Raw genomic sequence first — 24107 nt, forward strand, 5'->3', positions numbered from 1 at the left:
AAATCGCAAAACATACATTTTTGCCTCAATTTTTGTGGTACATCCACTAACGTACAGATTCGCCTAATAGCACACATGGGCTCCTTTGCCAAAGGGTAAATTTCACGTACAAATAGAGAGCTCACTCTTCTGAAAATCCCAACAAGAATTAAAGGTCATCGCCCTTATTTGCTAGTGAATTTTACGGGAGGGCGCTTTTAGTTCGTCAAGTTCGTGTGGTTCGTCAGTTATGTCAAGGGAGCCCATATGCACCATTAGGCGAATCTTTACGGTATCTTCAATAGTGTCGATGATACAAACGCAATATCATCATTACAACTATCAAGCAAAATCAGTCGGATATATTGATATTCAGATATAGCCAAACAAAGACAACATTTTCTTTAGTTGCATCATTGTTTTGGAAACAATTCAACTGTTCATATCTTTGAAATAAATGTTCAATTTCAATGGGTTTTTTTGCAAAAAGTTTTGCAGTTACTTTATACAATCATGTAAAAAAATTGAATATGCCCGACTTCGGACTAATTTTGCTTGATCACGCCACATAGGCATATCAAAATCTCAAAAAGTGATATTTTGACATATTCTTGGTTTTGTTGAAACAATACGTATAATGACAGATGATAGTCACACAGTCACTGACAATACAGACATTAAGGTTAGCAACTATTTTAAACTATTGTGATTTGGTAGTTCACAGCATCTTACGAATGGTAGTGAGCTTTGTCAAAAATTGCATTGATCATTTCATAGCGAGTGTGCAGAAGAATTCAAATATAACAGATATACTTTTGTAGGTCCTGTGGTTCTTGAGTTACGTTGTAAAGAGGACTGAAACAACAACACTTTTGTAAAACGTACATAACTTATTCAAAACAATAAATCAAGCAAGTTTTCAAAGTATATGATTTGTAGAATGAACTTTTGCAAAACATCAAAGTGTTATTTTTCAATAATACATTGATTTAGATAATGAAAATCGATTTTTTTGGCTGCTTCGACCAACAATACCTCGTCTACCCTTAAGAGAGTTATTGGATTGTCCGACTCGTAATTGGCTCATCGAAGTTGTTTTAGAAGCAATATTTTAATAATGGAAATATACAATTTTAAATAGTGGAATGAATGATTGGTATTCCAGGAGACGAAGAAGTTACAGTCTGACGAGCTGTTATTGGTATTTAAAGAGGAAGATTGCAATGTCATCTTTCCCTGAGAACGGTCTGACAGCAGGCCAGACCATGGCCAGACGGTAACATAGGTAGGTTTATTTCACCAGTGTTTAGAACTTAAACACTTTTCTGAACACAATTTTGTCTTCACATTGTAAACATCATGTGTCAAATTTCTGAACATTTGTCAGTGATGGTGTTCAATTTCTAAACATCTGACATCCATATTCTAACCATAACGTTTCTAAACACATTCTTGCCTTCACTTTCTAAACACTGTTTTTGCAGTGTAGTCTTGCTTTCCCCATAGGTCATCCAATATGCCATGAATTAGTAGAACTACAACTGGTATCTACTGGTCAGTTTATACCACCTCAGATGTTGCCCAAATACAGACAATTTTCCCCCCAAAACTCAAATGTTTTATGCAAATTCGCTAAATTAAGAACACCATAATGTCATCTCATGGAAAGCACATTTTCTATCAAAAATATTTGACACCATTTCCCGATACACCCAAAAAGAAAATACTTACTTTTCCAACTTGAAACAAGTTACCCACAAGATAGAGCAACAATAACCACCACATTCTCATCTTCGATTGTTGTTTAGATCGTTGTATTTAGATTCGAGTATGAGCTGTGCAAAAGTGTGTGTTGATGTTTTTTGGTTCGTCAAACCTATATCAAGAAAAAACGGAATAATAACGAAATATTACAATGACCAATACTCTCCGGACCGTATAAATAGCAAAAACGGAACTAAAAATGGCGAATACTAGGCCTATGTTTTTTGACCAAGTACCAGACAAGCAGACAGAAAAACGAACACACAGGTGGATGACAGGCAGATATACAGACACCAAGACACACGAAGCAAAATGCAGACAAGCGGGCAAACTGGGTAGCAGGCAAGCACACTGATACAGAAAAACACACAACTGGGATACCTTTAGGGGCGCACCATTAGATTTCCAGGGGGGGGGGGGCATGGGAGATTTTTGAAAAAAAAAAAAAACTTTGCCCACTAGTGAGAAAAAAAAAAAAACTTTGCCCACTAGTGAGAAGAAAAAAAAAATTTTGCCTCACTGATTAGTAAAAAAAAATTTGGTGCTCTTGGAGGCGAAAAAAAAAAAAAATTATTATGACTATTGATATCTTTTCAATGAACTTAAAGCCATATTATATTATTATAACATTAGCTGAGGAGAACGCCCTCAAAAAATGTTAAATTCTGGTTTTACACGATTGTAATGTACTTTAGTCAATAAAGATACTCTGCAAAAATCAAGACTTTAGGTGCTGTAGTTTTGTCAAAATCCGAGATTTTGTAATAAAACGACGGAACCGGCGTTTTATTATTACGATGGAAATATTAGTCGAACACGGCGTGCGGGATACACATACACACACACCCCGAGGATCGTACCGTATTACAACCGCGGGAGTAACATGCATGGGCGCTAGCAATTTTCTATGCTTTACCTCACTTGTTCGGCTCAATATTAAAAGGTGACATATCTGACAGTAAAAGCTAACATTTTATGGAAAATAAATACTAATCTATTTTTACAGAAATATTATAATATGGCTTTAATACACACAAGTAAAGGTTTTAACTGTTTATTGTGAAAACCATTATGTTTAACGATATAATGAAAGAAAACACTTTTCATATCAGTAGACGTGACAGGTCAGTCAGACAATGCTTTATACTCTGGCTTTGTATAATCCCAGCAAACACAAAACGTTTTCGACATCACCCGCAAAAGGTTAGAAAAGGTTGCTAGAAAACATTTAAATGTCAGGTTATATAAGGGGCATATAAAGCGTATAAAACGTTTTCATAACATTAAAATACTTTTTAATATAACCTACTGAAAATATTCTAACATAATGTTATTTAAATGTTGACAAAATATTTTGCAAAAAATGTTTGAAAAAAAAATTACAATAACATTTTGAAAACATTTTAAAAACATTTTTGTAGTGTATTTTCATACAAATTACAAAACGTTTTAAAACATGTTCATGACCTTTATATAACCTGACATTTATTGTTATTAAAACGTTTTTATCTAAACCAAAACCCAAAATATAACCATTTCAAAACGTTTTGAAAACGTTTTTGTGTTTGCTGGGATGGCATATATTGCTTGCTAAGTTATATGTGACGTGTCATGTGAAAAGGAGACACTTTTGGGCAGGATCGGAAATGGAGAAATAGCCAAAAATCTGCCCGAGGGTGATTTTTTCACAATTTTGGTTTGTTGCGAATTTGTGATGTTATTAATGTTAAAAATATTGTCTAATAGTTTCAGACCGGAAAATATACTGGCATCTTGTATTTTTTGAGACATTTTTCAAGGTAATTCCTACTCTCAACATTGTCAATAATATTTTTAAAGGCCGATATCTCGATTTCCAATTTTATAATACCATAAGGCCCTTCACAATTAATTCTTAGTTTCCTGTTTCCCGCCCGCGTCCAAAGTAGAGAATTGCAAAATATTTAATTATTTTATTTTTATTTTGGATTTTCTCTTTTAAAATAACTTTAAATGACTTCCATTTGCTACTTTCTGACTTTGATCATATCAACTATAATGATGAATATACAAAGAGCAACACTGTACCATTACTTATGTATAAAATCAAACATAGTTGTAAAATAATTAAATGCATGTTCCTGATCAAAACGGATTGATGTAGGTCGCGACCACTTGTTTTAAAATAAAGAAAATAAAAGATAATTAATAATTAATAATTAAAAGTCACCTCATCCCTTGTTTTCAACCATGAAACAGGAAACTAAGAATCAATTGTAATTGGCCTAACTTACGAACTCAATATCTTCGCTTGGGAATGTCCGATTTCATTGGGGAAAACGGCGTTGTGGAGCGAAATATCTCTATATTTAAGATATGTAAAAACCTCAAAATTGATAACCTGCCCAAAAGTGTCTCCTTTTGACATGACGCGTCACATATATCTTCAGTATTTTTGCCGAGATATTTTCTTGTTTATCCCTGAAGAATGGCAGTATTATCTCTGCTCGAAACATGGGTTATCGTGTTGTTTACTTTCGTCTGGTTGTCCCTTTGGTTTTCTAGTTGTTATATATAGCAGTTTTTAGTTTTTTAGTTTTATAGTATTCATTGTCTTTGATTGTTCTCTTACTGCCAGATTTCCCTCCGGGCCCCAGCTGCTCATGCTTACACTGCTGTTTGTTATAATTACCACGGTAACCAACTTTGTTAACAAACAACTAACGTTTTTTAGGGACCGTTCACAAACACTTGTTGGGGGACATGATGCAAAAAAATTTCATCCTGAACATTTTTCGGGACCCCCTTTACAGACCTCAAAAATGTCAGGGCCCTCATTTTTTGACATGAAAATTATGGGTCAACTCCATAGAAAAGCATATAAACTCAATTTTTCCAGGAAAATTTGTGGTCATTTTTTTCAGGCCCACTTCCTTAGGAGGGTCAAAAAGTTTCAGAGCCCGCTTTTTGCATCAGGGCAACTAACCAGTGTTTGTGAACGGTCCCTTAGTACTTGCGTACGTACAACCACGCGTTGATATACTCGAACTGCCCAGCATTCATTCGACCATGAATAATTATAGTAAAAAGATGATTCATTTTAAAGTAAACAAGTGGGTATTATGTGGGTAGTTATTATTAGTCAGTGTCAATAAGATCCAAAACTGAAATTCATAAAACTGAAACAAAAGGGGAAGATAGACAAAACGAACGAAAGGAAGCAAACGTAAACAAAACACCAAACAAACAAACAAAAACAACAACAACACACAAAACAAGCTATCAAACAAACACCCCAAACACACAAACAAACAAGAATTAACCAACAAACAAGCAAACAAAAACCACAGTGATTTCACGAAAAAAGAAACCGGTATTAACACGAAATTTTATTGCTTAGGGCAAAAGCGGTGGGGAATGTCTCCCCCTCCAGTGGCTCCGGAACCGGGGGGCCTGGGGGCCCAAGTACCTTAGAGCCCCCCAATAATCTGAGGTAAAATTCATAATTTTAGGGTAAAATTCATAATTTTAGGGTAAAATTCATAATTTTAGGGTAAAATTCATAATTTTAGGGTAAAATTTCTCGCCTCGCCTCCCCAATATTCAAAATCTTCCGGAGCCTCTGCCCTCTACAAAATGTTTGACATTTTTAAACAACTAATCCGACTCCAATGGGAGGAGTACGCTCCCCCTGACAGAGTCGTATTTGCCGTAAAATTTCAGTGTCGAAAGAAGCGAGCCTGAAAAATACTTAAGGAGCGAAACCCGGCATTTAAATGTTTTCTGTCAACATTTTTCTAACCTTCTACGAAAAATGTCAACAATTAGGCCTACTTATACTTAGATACAATTGTAAGAAATCATGCAAAATTGCATCCATCTCCCTCAAATTGCAAAACTTTTAGAATATAAATTTATTGCCAGTTAAAACCACAATGGATTAGAACTAACTAAACGATTATGATATAACTTTCATGCACGTATTTTTTTTTTTTTTTTTGGGGGGCTTTGGGGCGTCAGCCCCAGGGTAAAAGCAGGGGCGGCCAAAATGAAGGGGCGGCGGAAGAAGAAGCGGCAGCAAAAACAGGGGCGGCAAAAACGAAGGGGCGGCAAAAAGAAGTAGTAAATAAAAAAGGGCGGAAAAATGTGATAAAGCATAAAAAATTTTTTGAAAAAATGGTACTATACATCAAAATGTGCTGCTTTTAGGGCGCTAGCGCCTGAAACCCTTTTTTTTTTTTTCTTTTTTCTTTTTTGCTCTTCACTTTTCAAACGACCGAGAACAAAAATTGGGTCAACCTTTTCGGGCTGTTGAGGAAGGGGCGGCAAAATTGAATTTTCTTCAGCCCCACGGGGTTGGGGCGGCCACGGTACGCCACTGACTTTTCATTTGGCAAAACAGGATAATAATTTTTTATTCCAAAAAATAGCATTTGTCGAGAGTCAGTAGGCCAAAATGATAGGCCTAATTTTACAAACAATAAAATAATCATTATCCAAAACTACAAACAACATCATAAATTATATGTAAAAATCCAGGGCTGTAAAAAGTACAACCAAAATGAGATTTGTCCGTATTCCGTATACAAATATAACGCATATCCGCGAATGCGACTGTACCAATGGTATACGGTACTGAACTGCAACAGGTAGCCTACGTGTGGCATATAATACATGTTTGACACACACACACACAAGTATATTGAATCCAACAGAAAAATCGACCTATGCATGCATTTGTGTGATTATTATTATTAACCAAAATATAATTAAAACAATTATGTGCATGAGTGAAATATTGCGACTGAAACTTGACCTAAATATAGAGCTATTTACTTTCACCAAACACTAATTATAAGTGTTTAAAAAGTGTAACAATGGAACACATGCAGGTGTTTATTTTTCTAAACACTTCGATTTATAGTATATTTTAACATGTGAAAACACTGAATCATCCCAAACTCAAACCAAAATGCCAATTATGACTGAAATACAATGTGTCCAACTTGATATCTCAATAAATGAGAAAACGGGTAATTCGTGTGCATTTGTCACTCATTTGGCAGTATAAATTTATAATTATCTAGGCCTGAAGTATATCCGGAATTCTTCACATAATGTTCATGTATTTCTACACAGGAGCTTATAGGCCTACATAATTATAGGCATACTAATTACACTGTATAAATACATGTACACATATTCACTGCATGCTGGAACGGGGTTCACAAATAAAATAGAATAATATGCAAGGTGCATGTGCAGTGGTATAATGGCGTAGTGGCTGGTATCCATGACAATATGCCAGCAACATATTGATAATGCTAAAAATCTTGAAATTAATTGCACGCTTTTCTCATATAGAATCCTGCTCAAAATGATTGTTACCGAGAATGTTACCATGGTTACTCATATAAATGAAAATTTGTAGCAGGTATATAAATGATTCGTTTTGTTGTTGCAGAATGGGCCATATTTATTTTAAATATACAATTAAAAAAAAACCCCGAAATATCTATATACTATTATAGTTTGGACAGTATTTATTGTGGGACATTAGAGCACATCAGACATATCGAATTGCATTCTGAATACGAAGAATGTCCTTCTGATATCAACTAATTTTAATTTTTGAAATTCGCAATGTAATACACATTTTATGGCAAATCATTAAAATTGATATTTTTGATATTTAACAGTACTTGAAGTAAACTTTATAAATCTGATGATTTATACTTAAAGTGTATGTAGGTGGGATGAAAAGCCGACGATCAATTGAAAATTTTGACCTTTCGTATTGAAGATATGGATTTTTTCCCAAAACACCAAAAAAAAAAGGTCTTTTTGGGGAAAAATCCATATCTTCAATATAAAAGGTCAACATTTTCAATTGATCGTCGGCTTTTCCTCCCAGCTACATACACTTTAAGAATATATCATTAGATGTATAAAATTTATTTCGAGGACTGTTATATATCAAAAATTTGAAAAATATCAAATTTATATAATTTGTCATAAAATTTGTATTATATCGTGAATTTCAAAAAAATGGAAATTATTTGATATCAGAAAGACATGCTTCGTATTCAGAATGCAATTCGATACGTCTGAGGTGCTCGCATGTCCCACAAAAATACTGTCGAAACGCCATAAACGCTCATTCTAGATCCCTTAATATAGCTGCGTATCATGTACGACACATTTTCACAAGGCGATTTTAATTTATGCTATGCCTAGATACAAATAAATAAATACAAAATAAATTAGAATTGAATTAATTAAAATGATACCCCACGGAGAGACCATTGAATATCCTGTATGGGGCATGGGGTAAAGTCAGACCATAGAGTGTGTGCCGAACAGTCTATCGGTTAAACACCATGGTCAATTCATCCAAAACATTGATCAATTATCTCTTTTAGTACCAGTCAAGTGACTGTCAGTGTACAGTATTTTTTTTATAATGATATGCCTATGCAATGCCAATCATACACATACGAGTAGAAGCATTATAAGTATTATTATAAGTCCGTGATATAGTCTAATAAATAGGCTATTAAAGCCATATTAAATATACGATTTTTATTTTTTTTATTCTTTGTCCAAAATTGTGATAATATTAATAACAACTGTCAGTCAGGAAAGATATCTGGTAATGCGGTAACATGAAAAAAAAGACCAGAAAACCAAAACAACAACAACAACAACAAAAATATCTATTTTGGCCGCTTAACAGTATATCATAAATGTATTAGGCCTATGTCAAAATTATTAAAATAAATTAAAATTATTAGGCATTAATTCAAAATTGCTGTTGTTTTACAAACATAGCACATTTGGCTGATTCCAGTAATGTCTATGTTGCGAGTTGCGACAGGTGTAAACATAATAGGCTTATGCCAAAAATCATGTTTAAAAAAAATATACAAATTTATTTAATAAGATCGTACCACAGATCGTACATTATATGATACATGTATAATACTAGCGCGTACTTACCACTGGTAATACCAGGTCTCGGTGATCCTGATAGCACGCCTCGTCGTTCGCTGCTTGTATTTATACTGGAATCTCTATTTTTTACATCAATAGCATATAACCCGATAGCACAATTAAAATCATCGGTTAAAGCAAAATATTCTCTATGTTTCAACCAGTATTCCGTGAATATACATCATTTTATGCACTATTTATTCCACAATGTAATGCATGTATGTACGACCTTGGCATTGTATTGTGGTATACTGTATTGACGGAAGTTTTCCCACCTGGCGGTTTATAGTCTATTTGTTCGCGCCAAGCGATATTTTATGCTTGGTCACTATTCCTGTGAAACCAATGAAACGCTATGTAATATCATATTTAGGATAAACAAAATTAGTTGATTTGTTAATGTACAAATCGCTCGCAGATTGTGATTTAAGTTGGGAATTGGTCTACATTGATTTCACGACTTTTCATACTTTTTCACTGAGTCACTGTGGTAGCCTACTTGTTGAGTCAAAATCAAACAATTCATATTGAACAAAAGTATACTTTAATGCTTGAATGGTTAACCGTACAAGTACGTCACCCAATTGGGCTATTCCATTTAAATCTGCCATAACCCTGTGGTAAATTTAACAAACATCTTCTACAGAGGGAGTATGTTTTTCTAATGGAATTGGCTAAGGTCAATTATTTATAACTCGTACTCCCCCTGGCTTTACCTATATCATATATACTGGAGTGAGTATTTCAAATGGAAATTACTGACCCACCCAATGGTCTATTATCTTTGAAACCCATACGCCATCTGTGGAAGACTTCAGTTAAATCTTGCACAGGTGGAGTGTGGATTTCAAATAGAATAGCTTCATTACCTTTATTCTTGGTGGAAGTTAAAATGAAATAAATAGGAATAAATAAATAAATAAATAAATAAAATTGCGCTTTATAAATAAAATTTTAAAAAAATAACGTAATATAAATAAAATAAAATAAAATAAAATAAAATAAAATAAAATAAAATAAAATAAAATAAAATAAAATAAAATAATATAAAATAAACACTGAGTAAAATTTGTATAGAACACATCATTTATATCCGCATTGATCTATATTTACACTATCATTCAATTTCCTAAAATTGAGGTGTGTCGTTTAGCATGCAGTTGTATCTATACATTGCCAACCTAATTGACCAAAAGGCTGACGATGATTTAATGATCAGCTAATAGCTGGGCGTAGTCCCTGATTCTACCGAATGAGTGTTATTAAAGGCGCTCTCAGTGATCATAGTGAGAGAGTACGCATAATTATATAATATTTATGGAAACAACTTAGAAGTGAAGTATATTATCAATTATTTTTTAGTATTTTTGTTCATAATAAAAAAAGAAAGAAAAAGCAAAAAAGAAGAAAAACAAACAAAAACAAACAAACAAACAAACAAACAAAACAAACAAACAAACAAATAAAACAAAAAAACAAACAAAACAAAACAAAACAAAACAAACAAAAAAAAGAAGAAAAAAAAAGAAATAGAAAAGCAAAGCAAAACAAAATAAAAACAACAAAAACAAACAAACAAACAAAGGAAAGAAACAGCTGTGTAGCAAAATATGAGGCTGCTACATTCAATCAGGGATCCCTGATTCAATTGCGTGTAGTTAAAAAATAGTACATCTGCGAGTGGGTATGACGTTGTTTTGGTGTCCATAGTTTTGGTCTTGATGGATATTGCTTTTCAAAACCACCAACTTCAAAAATATTTATTGGACCTCTGTCAGCATTGGGCATTTTGAAGATATGGCGGGTCAAAGTTCATACAGAGGTCAAAATTCAAACTGCTCAAATGCTGTTGAAAAGTTCTCCAAATTATTCCTCTTGTCATGGCGATCCAGAAAATGTATACTTTTACCTATCTGTGACATACCCTTCTGGAGTTCTAAGCAGAAAAGTCAAAGGTCACCATTTGACCTCCACAGGGGTCACAACGTGAAAAATACTCCGATTTTTATGAAAATAGTCTCAAATATTTCGCCTTGTATAAACAATTAAAAAAAGAATAGTTTACCTTAGCTAGGGTGTTTTGTTACCATGGTAACATGGTGACAAAGGTCAATATCCATCATGTTGAATCATATAGACTTTTGTTATGTTACCATGGTTACCCATGTAAGGAAACATCATACACAATACAAACTATTACATTTCTTCATGGATTTTCTATGATGAACAATTTGAGACTATTATGGTGAAGATCGCAGCATTTTTGTTGTTTGTTTGTTTGTTTTTTATTTGGCAAGATCATTAGATTACAAAAACAAATTATAGAGACAGAAAAATCATTACAAAGTACATCGACGATGTGACAAAGTACATCAATGTCCAAAACGATTTTACCCTTAGAGTTTTTTTCAAAATTCAAACTGCTCAAATGCTGTTGAAAAGTTCTCCAAATTATTCCTCTTGTCATGGCGATCCAGAAAATGTATACTTTTACCTATCTGTGACATACCCTTCTGGAGTTCTAAGCAGAAAGGTCAAAGGTCACCATTTGACCTCCACAGGGGTCACAACGTGAAAAATACTCCGATTTTTATGAAAATAGTCTCAAATATTTCGCCTTGTATAAAAAAAAAAAAAAAGAATAGTTTACCTTAGCTAGGGTGTTTTGTTACCATGGTAACATGGTGACAAAGGTCAATATCCATCATGTTGAATCATATAGAACAACAAAAAAACAACAAAAACAAACAAACAAACAAACAAACAAAGGAAAGAAACAGCTGTGTAGCAAAATATGAGGCTGCTACATTCAATCAGGGATCCCTGATTCAATTGCGTGTAGTTAAAAAATAGTACATCTGCGAGTGGGTATGACGTTGTTTTGGTGTCCATAGTTTTGGTCTTGATGGATATTGCTTTTCAAAACCACCAACTTCAAAAATATTTATTGGACCTCTGTCAGCATTGGGCATTTTGAAGATATGGCGGGTCAAAGTTCATACAGAGGTCAAAATTCAAACTGCTCAAATGCTGTTGAAAAGTTCTCCAAATTATTCCTCTTGTCATGGCGATCCAGAAAATGTATACTTTTACCTATCTGTGACATACCCTTCTGGAGTTCTAAGCAGAAAGGTCAAAGGTCACCATTTGACCTCCACAGGGGTCACAACGTGAAAAATACTCCGATTTTTATGAAAATAGTCTCAAATATTTCGCCTTGTATAAACAATTAAAAAAAGAATAGTTTACCTTAGCTAGGGTGTTTTGTTACCATGGTAACATGGTGACAAAGGTCAATATCCATCATGTTGAATCATATAGACTTTTGTTATGTTACCATGGTTACCCATGTAAGGAAACATCATACACAATACAAACTATTACATTTCTTCATGGATTTTCTATGATGAACAATTTGAGACTATTTTGGTGAAGATCGCAGCATTTTTGTTGTTTGTTTGTTTGTTTTTTATTTGGCAAGATCATTAGATTACAAAAACAAATTATAGAGACAGAAAAATCATTACAAAGTACATCGACGATGTGACAAAGTACATCAATGTCCAAAACGATTTTACCCTTAGAGTTTGCTTTAGAGCTATAGCCCAAGTTTTTCAGATGAGTCCAAAGCTTCTTTGATCTCCCATGGATTCTTCCAATTTATTCTTGAAAAACGACCCTTTTGCAGCTTTCATTTCCCTCTGAATTTGATTACGAAAGGTGGTATAGTCATGATAACCAATACCAGGGGTTTTAGTTATCAACTTTCTACGAATGCTGTCCCCTTTTCTAATGCTTTCAATTTTTCAAGTTTTGACCCCTGCGGATGTCAAATCGTGACCTTTGCCCTTCTTGCTTATAACTCCAGAAGGGTATGTCACAGATAGGTAAAAGTATACTTTTTCTGGATCGCCATGACAAGAGGAATAGTTTGGAGAACGTTTCAACAGCAGTTTGAATTTTGACCTCTGTATGAACTTTGACCCGCTATATCTCAAAATGCCTAATGCTGACAGAGGTCCAGTAAACTTATTTTTGAAGTTCGTATTCTTGAGAAGCAATATTCATCAAAAACAAAACTATGGACACCAAAACAAGCTTCTGGGACAAAATTGCGTTTGGCAGGCGGACTAATATCCGTATCCGTACGGACATCCTTCATTGACTAACATGTGACATTTGCTTCGGTACACTTGCACACGTACGTATGCTTCAAAAAATGCAAAAATCAGATTTTTGAGGATTTCGTATATTTTTTGAAAGGTACGCACTGTGACAACGTTTTGACACTCCCCTGACCTTCCATCATGGCGCTATATTCGTCTATTTGTTCGTATTTGTGTCCTCGTGTGATAAAAAAATTATTTATTTATAACATTCTGAGAAATGCCAGGCAAAACCCAATATTGACAAACAATAAATTGAATGGATGCCTAAATTATCAATCTACACTAATCAGACTAATTGTTAATAGCCTGTGAGCATGAATTATAAACATTATGTAGCCAGAGTGGGGGAGGGATGATGCTGTGGATCACGAAATGTACTTTGAAATTGCCCGATTAAATATTCAACCAACCGTCTTGAATTAGGAGGGGGGGGGGGGGCAAATCGTTTTCAACTATTTATTCAGTCGAATGATTTGAATTATCGATATTTTTTTTCAATCAAAAGTAGTGATTCTCAATCCTTAAGGGGTATAATCCACGCGTCTAGTACGCACTCGTTTCTAACTGAAATTTCTGTGAAATCTTGTCCGCGCAGTTCTTGCCGCCACGCGCGCGTCAAACTAAATACTGCGTGGAGTGTGCGCCAGGCGCTGGTAAGAAGTTCAGCTACGCGGGAGTACCGTGTTTTCATCGCCATTTATCAATGATTTTTGTAAAAGAAAGAAAGATAAACAAAGAATAAAAGAAGGAAAGAAATAACTAAAGAAATAAATAAAGAAAAAAAAAAGTTCAGGAGTGAAAGAAAGAAAGAAGGAAAGAAAGAAAGAAAGAAAGAAAGAAAGAAAGAAAGAAAAAAGAAAGAAAGAAAGAAAGAAAGAAAGAAAGAAAGAAAGAAAGAAAGAAAGAAAGAAAGAAAGAAAGAAAGAAAGAAAGAAAGAAAGAAGAAAGAAAGAAAAGGAGAAGGAATAAAAGGAAGATAAACAAAGAGTGAAATAACAGAAAATTTAAGAATAAAGGAAACTGAAAAAATTAATGGAATCAATCAAATAAATAACAACGACAGATCACAGAAAGAAGTGAGAAAGAATAAAAAGAATTAAAGAAAGGAAACGAAAACAAAACAAAGACAGAAGAAGGAAAGGTAATAAAGATGAGAAGGAAGACAGAATTAAATAATGAGGGAAAAGAAAGATAAAATAATAACCAAGATAACAAAATATACTATAGACCTATATAAAAATATATAAAGGGTGATATCAAACGGCCTTTTTTATTTGTCTTATTAACTAGTATCATATAACTTATTTATTTTAAAGTAGTTTCTTATTTAACTGATTATTAATATAATGAAATTATTTCAATAGTATTTTAAGGTAAAATTCTGTCATTTGAAATATATATCACATGAAGTCAATTTTATTTTTGTAATAAAATGTCTATTTTTACATCTGACTTACTTTGCGTGCAACTGACTTTATAAATATAACTTAATGATAAAACGAGAATGATAAGTAGATCGAACCAAGTTGTCCCAGCAAAAACAAAAAACGTTAAAACGTTTTAAACATTTGGGTTTTGATTTAAGTAAATTAAATGTCGGGTTATATAAAGGTTATGAAAACGTTTTAATACGTTTTGTATGAAAACACACTACAATAATATTTCTAAAATAGTTTTTGCCAAATATTTTGTCAACACTGAAATAACATTATGTTAGAATGTTTGCAGTATAACGTTTTTGAGTGTTTTGAAAACGTTTTATACCCTTTATAACCCTTTAAATAACCCTACATTTAAACGTTTGCAACCTTTTCTAACCTTTGCGAATGATGTCGAAAATGTTTTGTGTTTGCTGGGTACATGCCTAAAATGAGAGGATATTTGAGTAATATTAATATCATTCTAAACATGATAAATAACGGGATCCGCTAATATTTAAGTTAATAATTAACATGATTGCAAAAAATTAACATTGTTTATAAATTGCATAGCTAGGAGGAGTGAAGGATAAGTCATTAAAGTTGTCATAGACTGTATAGCCTACAAGTATTTTTGCTATATGCAAAACAACGAGAAAAAACGGCAGTATTGACAAAGTTCAAATTCAATTCAATTTGAAATTACAGATTCATGTAAAATATCTCATTTTGTTTGCTGGCTTAACCACTTTTGGTTTTCGATTTTTGAAGAACATATCATATTGAGTGAAACTATATAACTTAACGCGGCTGTGTACTCTAGCCATTGTTTCTTTCTCAAAATTGAGTTTTTATGATATGTTTGTACCTTGTTATGTTTTTTATAAATACAAGGAATGAAAATCCAGATTTGTAAACTCCAACTGCAATATTTTAAGGATTTTATTTCACTATTCCACTCGCGTTTGAAATTGAAAAGGAAAGAAAATCTTTGTTGTACCAGCAAGGTATACGCGCGCAAGAACTCATCGCGTTGCGTATCGCGCAATTTGTTAACGCACAAATACGCGACGCATACGCGACCCTTATCTGCGTGCGCGGCGCATCTTATGGAAACACCACGGAAGCACTGATTTCACAAAAACCTAGGGGTCAAATGGCTCCGTTTTAGCTGATAAAATGTGGGTTTTTTCAAGTTCTTTCCCCGATTTAAATATCAAGTTTATGAATGGATTTCGCTCAAACTTCTCAAGGGGCTGTGGATTTACCCGATGTTCACGTAATATAAGTTACAAAAACGAAAACTGTCGCATTCTCCTGTGAGATTCGATGAAAGTGCAAAATGTGACCACTTTAAACTTCAACGGCCATTATTTCAATGTTCATTTTCTCGGTAAAATGACGATTTAGGTACACGATAACTCAATAAATACAGCATCTATAGGTAAGCAAATATGATCATCGTAAAAAGCATGATTGACTCAAGAAACGGTTTTCTCATTTTTTTATATGTTGGTCTATTTCCGATTTTGGGCATCATTTTGTGCAAATAGGCGTTTTTGAATTTTAAAAGTTCATTTTGATGCCTTATATGGTCAATATCTCAAAAAAATAAGGCTAATATCAAAAAAATAAAAAAACCGTTTTTGGAATGGAGCCTCAAGATTGAGCTAAAAACAAAATAAAATATTTTGGAAAGAGTGTTTTTTGTTATGATGTACCTAACAAATATTGCCAAAAACTCACTTTTTTGTGATTTTCTTCAAAATTGTTGTTTTTACCCCAAATCTGTATTTATATTAAGATTTATTGATGTCTTGCCTTCATAAAAATGTATACTTTTATATGTTTTGCGCGAATAATTACAAAGTTATTGCACTTTTACTACATGCATGTCTGAGAGTACACAGCCACCTTAATGGATACTTTGGAATCAAGAGGGTTAACATTGGTTAATGAAACCAAAGAAAATCACCCCACTGTCATGTTGCATGTGTTTGCAATATCACCTGCATACGCGGACAATTTAGCGCGTATGAGCTGCGACAAGTTTTTGCTAGTGACGCGCTATGATATCGCACTGGTATTTTGAACCAAAAAATATGCTATTTCTGCTCAAATTGTGAAAAAAGTAACTCAGTGACCCCCATTTTTATTAGCTTTAATGAAACATCCTATCAGTGCGCATATTATATCAAAAAATCAGCAAAATTGTTGGGGTAGTTTTTTTGTTATAATCGAAAATATGTCCAAATTTTTCATTTTTCCATAGACGCCTGTACTAATTTTTCCCAAAAACAGCCTTTTTAAAATGGTTATTTCTCAAAAACGAGCTCAGTGACCCCTCTTTTTATTTTAGATATTCGAAGTATATCGATGAAAGTTAATTGGTACGAAGTTTAAGAAAAATTGTTGGACGGGATCTTGTATGGACTATACCCCTTAAAGCGCTCCACAGACTCCGAGTATTGTACGTACAATATTGTATGCAACATATCTACGTTATTTAATCTATTGCCATTCTATTTCCAGTAATGTTTAAGTTCTAACGAATGTTTGATGACGAAAAATCGATAATATGTTACATGTAATATCTAGTAGAAATATATTATCGATTTTACGTCAGCAAACATTCGTCAGAACTTAAACATTACTGGAAATATAATGGCAATAGATTAAATAACGTAGATATGTTGCATACAATATTGTACGTACAATAAAAAGTCTGAATACTGCTTTAGCGATTAAAGTTAGAGGTAAATCTTTTTCGATTGATTATTTTCAACAGAAAGGATTAATTTTCATTGTTATTCAATCTTTTGTAGGCTGGAATTTGTGACAAATCCTTTCCAATTGAAAAATCTAAAAAGTTTCAAATCTCATTCCAAACACATGCAACACGTCATTTGGCAGTACATTAGGAGTAGTAAACCAGTCGTCTTAGGGCATTTAAATAAAGGCACTTAATTTAATGCCCACGTGACCAGATGGGCGCTGACATTACAGCGTCTAGACAGGATGTCTGGAGAAGTGATCTTTGGCACAGTGGGCGGTCTTCCTGTGTATTTCAATTGGAAACGCGGCATGCATGTCCAAATTTTCTAGCAAATTTGTCATTTTTTTTGCAACTTTGTAGTATTATTGTAAGAGTTTCCGTCGATAACTTTTTTCCGTCGATCAAATCTTAAATTTAGTTCTTGAAAACATACTAAAAAAACCGAATCTCCCAATCTTACTATAAACTAGATTTCGCAGCGCGAGCACGCGATAGTGCACCGTGTGAACGCGAAACTCGCGGGACGCGAACGCGATAGCGCGCGGACAGAGGACGGACGGACGGACGGACACGCCATAATTAGTATTAAGATAGGGGAATGTTGTATGTATCTATGTATGTATGCCTATAAAGGCTCCGTCAGTTTCGATCCAAATGTCGCCAAATTCACACGGGAAATCGAGGAATAGACGACAATGTGTTTAAAGTTTATTTGGTTGAAAACGGTCAAGTATTGGCCTCAAAATAAGTAAAAAAGTGAGTTTTTCGGGCAAATTTATAGCGGTAGTTTGTTTACGGCCAATGCCAACCAACGCGTCTACATGTCTAGCATAAACCGCGCCGTTAGCGCGTCGGCGTACACGACGCGCGCCGCTTGCGGCGTGCGCATAGCCAACTTGCGCACGGTGTTATGGTGATACGGGATAATGGGATAACGGGATTAGGCCTACGAAGACATAAATATCGTACGGGTACGGGAGGGGAAAAAGAAAAGAAAGAAGGACACAAAATGGTAGGCCTACTTTGGATGGATTATTATAGGTCCTACGGGTACGGGGTTGTGGTTTAGGGTACGGGATGTGGTTACTAGATTACCAAGATGATTCGGAAGGAATGAGGAATTTTCAATGAGTCTACCTGTACAGTAATTACTCCTGTTTGAGTGAACGCTTCCATTTACTCATCTAGCGGGGAGCCGCGCGAAGCGCGGGTGTCCCGCTAGTGTATAATAATTTTGCCTATTAAATTTTCATCAATTTTGATGATATTTGTCTGAAAAATTCCCATCTCTTAGCATTGTAGCACATCTACTGATCACTTGGTGGTCTTGGTATGGCGGCGCCCATGGGTCACGTGGGCATTAAATTGAGTGCCTTTTATTTACTGGTAACACATGATAGTGAAATCGGTAACAAAAAGAGTACGAGTCAAACCAAAAAAAAAAACCATTTCAATATACTTTTCACTCTATTTAAATTGATTCGTACGGCATTTTTTATTTTCTTCCCTGCAATCCACTCGGTATCTCAATAAACACTCTTGAGTATAATTTTTTTGCCAGGAAGTCGCATGTGACAATACGCCCAATTTTTTCATATTAATTTGTAAGCGCTCTTTAGCAAAGTCATAGTTCATTGAATTTATAACCGTATGACAAAACAAAGGCGAAATCAGTAACTTTGTGCACAAGATTTGCAATTTAAAGAGAATTGGCCATTGCTCATTCTAATGACGCTAGTATATGGATAATATAAGTGTGCTCTTTCATTTATTGACATAAAATTTGAAAAATATTGTAAGGAACACTTGAGGGTTTTACTTTAAAAATCTACATTTTTGTCAAAAAGTCTGCTTGAACAGGTCGTTTTCAATAGATTTTTCACATTCGCGTTGCTATAAAAATTGAATTGCGTCATCTGTTAACTAATGACAAAGAGTGTTTTTAGGGGGAAGTGTTAGCTTTCGTTCGATATAAAAAAATTCTGATTGGATGAAGGGAGCACTTGAGGTTTTGGCAAACACCAACTTCAGATGTCTATTTTCCACTAGATCTCACACAGCTCTTAAAATGCTATGCACTCAACCGTATAGTATAAGACAGACTGCGTGGAGACTAGACTCGCTTATTCTCGCTGTGCTGGAAAATGTTTATGTACACGGGTGTATCGAGGTGGAAACTGTGCGTAGATGCATTTATATTGAAGCGAGAATCGTTTTTGTAGTCAAACCTTTTCATATGACGACGATTATTGGTTTCCAAGGAGTAAAAAAAGCCCCAACGATGACATACCGGTTGATTATTAGAAGTAGCCAAATTTTGTGGCTGCACAACGACATTGGCAATATTGATTGTCCCTCTTAAAACTGCGTGGCTAAACATTTCTTCATCATCATGATCATTATTGCCGGTGCCTTATTCATAAACTCGTGGAGGAAGGTGTCGACTTCAGTTACAGTATATGATTCAAAATTGGGTAAGTACTTCATGACAATATACTGATAATACTCAAGATACTAATTACTAATTAGCAATCGTATATAATATAATTGTATATAATATCACAAGGCCCATTCAGTGATTTGCTCATCCGGACGATCGTAAAAATCATCAATATTTGGATTTTGGTACCTTTGTCATTGTCATAGATGTGCTAACATAGCCTGCTAGTGGTTCAGCCGAAAGCCGTGTATTTAAGACAAAATAAGACGTTTTACATGAGTATGTAATACTGACAGTATGTAAATTAGCTACATGTATTTGAATGGGGCTTCAACATCGTCAATACTGCTGTTTTCTTCGTTTATTGCTAATTGCTGAATTTTTCATTTCAAAAATACCAAGTAACAATTTGAATGACCTATTCTTCACTTTTAAGCAATTTGTAAACAATTTTTTTTACACTTGCGCTGGGATCACTACGGGGAACTTAAACGTACACGTATGACTTTTCAAAATGTCTGATAAGAGGCAAGAAGAATATTGTTTCGGGAACTAAATGATCTAGAGCAATTATTCATTGTTCTAGCTAGTGCCAGCCCAAGACCACCTCTTATGTTTAACAGTCCGGATACCATCGGTGACCTGTGTCATGCTTCTGATCTGCTCATTTGTTTTCATGTCTCTTTTTGTGATCCAAAGCATGCTCCTTTCCATACTGTGTTAAGCCACTCTCAACTTCTGCTCCATTCTCTGAGTCATGGCAGCTTTCATGGCCCAAGTTTCTGAGCCATATGTCATGGCTGGGAGAACACACTGGTTGTAGATTTTCTTTTTAAGACATAATGACATATTGCTCTGCATCATTCAATTTTCCAAAAGATCCCCATCCTGCTCTTACTTCGTTAAAGTGGTTGTGGCTCATTTTGACAACTTGACCCAAGTACGCATATTGATTTCTTCTGCTTCTTCTAGTGCTGTTTGGTGAATGTAGATTTGTTTCTTGGTGACGAATCTGTTGAACATGCTTTTGGTCTTGCTCATGTTTATCTTCAGCTCCACTTGGTTACTTCCATTGTTGAGGGCTTGCAGCATAGACTCAAGATCATCAGAGTTTTCTGTAAAGATTACAATATCATCTGCAAATCTCAGGTGGCTTATCCTCTTCCCATTGATGTTGATCCCTTTCTTTTCCCAGTCAAGCTTTTGTATGATGGCTTCCAGAGCTGCGTTGACAAGTTTTAGTGACATGGTATCTCCCTCGGTGAATGTTGATTTTATTGCTCTCAGAGTGTAGCCGGATGGTAGCTGTTCCTTACTGTATATATCCTTGATTATGTGCTCTCGATTCCAACCAGTGCCTGTAGTACAGCTGAAGTTTCAATTCTGTCGAAAGTCTTCTCATAGTCTACGTAAGCCAAACAGAATGTTTGCTGGTATTCATTTTGCTTTCTCTATGATCTGATTAACTTTTGTTAAATATGTGATATTTAACAGTGCTCGAAGTAAACTTTTTAAATCGAATGATATGTACTTAAAGTGTATGTAGCTGGGATGAAAAGCCGGCCGTCAGTTGAAACGTTTGACCTTTCATATTGACGGCTTTTAGCAGCTAGATTAGTGAAACATAGTATAGGACTTGGACCGAGACTGTGGTAGACCAGGGGTTTCCCTTGGATAGACAGGATCTTGGACATTGCCGGATCTTGAATCGAGAACCGAAACAATCAATGGAATTTCATCAGAACGTCAGTTAATCAAGATCTCATAGTAAAACTAAATCTGTGTAGCAATTCTAAGTTTAATTCTTGTATGATCTTATATTGTGATTCGATTGACAGCCATGCTGCACAAATTGAAAAATAATCATAATTTGTTCATGTTTGGTGTAAACAGTAAACAGTATGTAAACAGTAGCAGGTGATTTTGGCCTGGGTCGTTTTTGTGACCATAAGAATTAGTAGGACGAAATTCAATGCGCGTCACTTTGTTCCATTTGAGTACTTGCAACTTCTGAACCTAATGTCCGATTTGATTCAAATAAACTATAAGATTTTTAAATTAGCAGGAAAAAACCTTAAATGACAAAAAACCTGGCATCTTTACAAAAGGTAGACACTTGTATAATGGTATTAGAACATCAGAAAAAGACTGACAAATGGCAAGGAAATTTTCAAAAAACTTTTTATCATGAAAGGTTAGGAATAACTCATATTATTTGACTAATTTAAAATATATGTAAATAGCGCCCTCCATTTTAACACAAATTACATTTTGTAGAATAAAAATTACCACAAAAAAGCAGCAAAATATGAATAATTCGATATAAAAACGAAAATATATAAATAGCTAAAAATATAATATTTAATAATGTGATAGTTATGGGTATTGTCCAGTTCTAGAATTGAACATGTTTTGTGAGAAAAATTAATAAATGATCACATCAAACAACCGTGTATAACAATACTGGTTTTGCATTGAAAGACACCAAAAGTGTTGAGCTTGTTTGTGAATTGCTCCTAATGCCACTGTGTTACCTAGTAACCAAGATCGTGTAAGCATTTCTTCGTTTTTTGTGTGTGATTTTTCTTACATTTCTTTCAAGTACTAACACGTAAGCAACGAATTAGCTGATAACTTTTCTATAATATCGTTGCCGTTTGGATATAAATGAATGCTATATTAACTCGCCTCCTTTTATTAAAGGGGCATTTCGTGATCCGCAGCCTCATCCCCACTTTTCTCAAAATAATTGAGATATTTATACCACTGAAACACCCATAGTGGGTAGGAGAACATGAAAACTAATATGAGATACTGTATTAGGATCACATATTAAGTATCATGTGAGAGTATACTCTTGTACTCCAGAAGACAGGATCACATATTAAAGTGTGCGACACCATGGAATATAAAAAATAGTAATTTGATAAGTTAAAATAAGATTTTTAACGGAATAAATCTAAATAATATGATTATGCAGTTTATTCCGTTAAATATTTACCCCATAATTTCCCTCATTCTTCAGGCCCTGCCTCTATCGGGTGCTAATTTAAAGTTTAAGCTTGATTGCTATTGTTTCTTTGTAAGCCTGCGGCGCAACCTTGAACAATATTGTCTCTTTGTAAGCCTGCGGCGCAACCTTGAACAATATTGTCCTTGAGATAACGCCCCGTAGCCACCCCCAGCCAGCCCCATACCTCATTTCAATTTTTAACATACCCATATCCTGCCTTTTATAATCCATAGTGTCGCACACTTTAATATGTGATCCTGTCTTCTGGAGTACAAGAGTATACTCTCACATGATACTTAATATGTGATCTTAATACAGTATCTCATATTAGTTTTCATGTTCTCCTACCCACTATGGGTGACTGAAACCCCTGGCTACATATTATGTACAAAAATAAATTCTTGCAGATTAATTCGTTTAGCAAAAATATCGTAAAATTTGAATTACATTCTGGTGTACCAGAACGAAATTACAACACAATGGCCTATGGAGCAGTAAAACACACATAATCATGCATAACTCGCAAACGCAAAATCGGAATCAATTGAAATTTTGGTAATAAGCTTTCATGGATATCTAATAAATAATATCATAAACAGAGGATGCTAGGATCATGAAATACTCCTTCTTCTTCCTTATTAGTGGCTTATAGAGTATGTATGAGTATTATCGCACTGCGTACAGACAAGCTGTACTAATTTTTACTCTGGAACCTAGAGTAGATGAGTGTATTTTGAAGTAGAGTCAACAGTACCGGGATGATCCCCTGCTCTTTTCGAATAGTCTGTGACGTTCTTTAACGTACATACTGCATTAATGTGACGAATGACGATGTCAGAAATACATGTACACGGGACCGACGGCTTAAAGTGCCTCCGAAGCACTAAGCAAGTAGAGTGAAGTGCCTTGCTCAAAGACTCAAGCGGACCTACTCAGATTTCGAACCCTCGACCCTTGTATTCACAGTCCAACGCCTTAACCGCTCGACCACGCTCTCCTCTAAGTAGTTAAGTTTTTTTACACCGTGTTGTACAGCACGGATGTTGCAATGGAGGATGTAATAATGGTCGTGGTTATGGTTGCACAGATGCCTTAGGATATATATACATACACACTCGTTGCTTACAAACGGCATCTACACAATTAGCATTTGACAATGACAATTTACCCAAATTACAAGGAGCTCAAAATGTACCCAACGTATAATGACAGAGATAATTTAGAAGTAGCTCAAAATTGTGTCTTTATTGCGGCCTTAGTTTAGTGTTTGGCAATGCGTTGCTAACCATTATTTTTTTTGTCATTTGCCGGTAAGCCTTGTTCATTAACACTTGGTCAAAATTAAGGCGCTGTTTCATAAAATTACAATCTATGAAATATGAAATACTAATGAAGGAAATGGATTTTATTTTATTTTATTTCAGTTAAGATGTGTCCGTGTTCGGAGTGGATACGTTGCTTCCAAGGGTTAACATTACTTCTTTTTATCATACAAGGTATTTTATTGTTAGTCCAACTAAGATTTTAAAAGGACTAAAAGACTAGTTTGCGTATGACGTCCTATCAACCAGACCAA

At 34.6% G+C, this 24107-nt stretch overlaps 1 protein-coding gene across 7 annotated transcripts in view; it reads right to left on the reverse strand.

Annotated features, from left to right (window-relative positions):
- Positions 1–8945, reverse strand: part of LOC140139800 (uncharacterized) — a 61818-nt gene extending 52873 nt beyond the window's left edge. For all 7 annotated transcript variants that reach the window (XM_072161530.1, XM_072161531.1, XM_072161529.1 and 4 more), the window contains exons 1-2: positions 8734–8945; positions 1711–1855 (exon numbers count right to left, since the gene is read on the reverse strand). In XM_072161530.1, the coding sequence (XP_072017631.1) occupies positions 1711–1770 (60 nt within the window). In that variant the 5' untranslated portion in view covers positions 1771–1855; positions 8734–8945. The remainder of the gene's footprint in view (positions 1–1710; positions 1856–8733) is intronic.
- Between the last annotated feature and the right edge of the window lie 15162 nt (positions 8946–24107).

Source organism: Amphiura filiformis, chromosome 18, assembly GCF_039555335.1.
Source record: "Amphiura filiformis chromosome 18, Afil_fr2py, whole genome shotgun sequence".
Lineage (NCBI taxonomy): Eukaryota > Metazoa > Echinodermata > Ophiuroidea > Amphilepidida > Amphiuridae > Amphiura > Amphiura filiformis.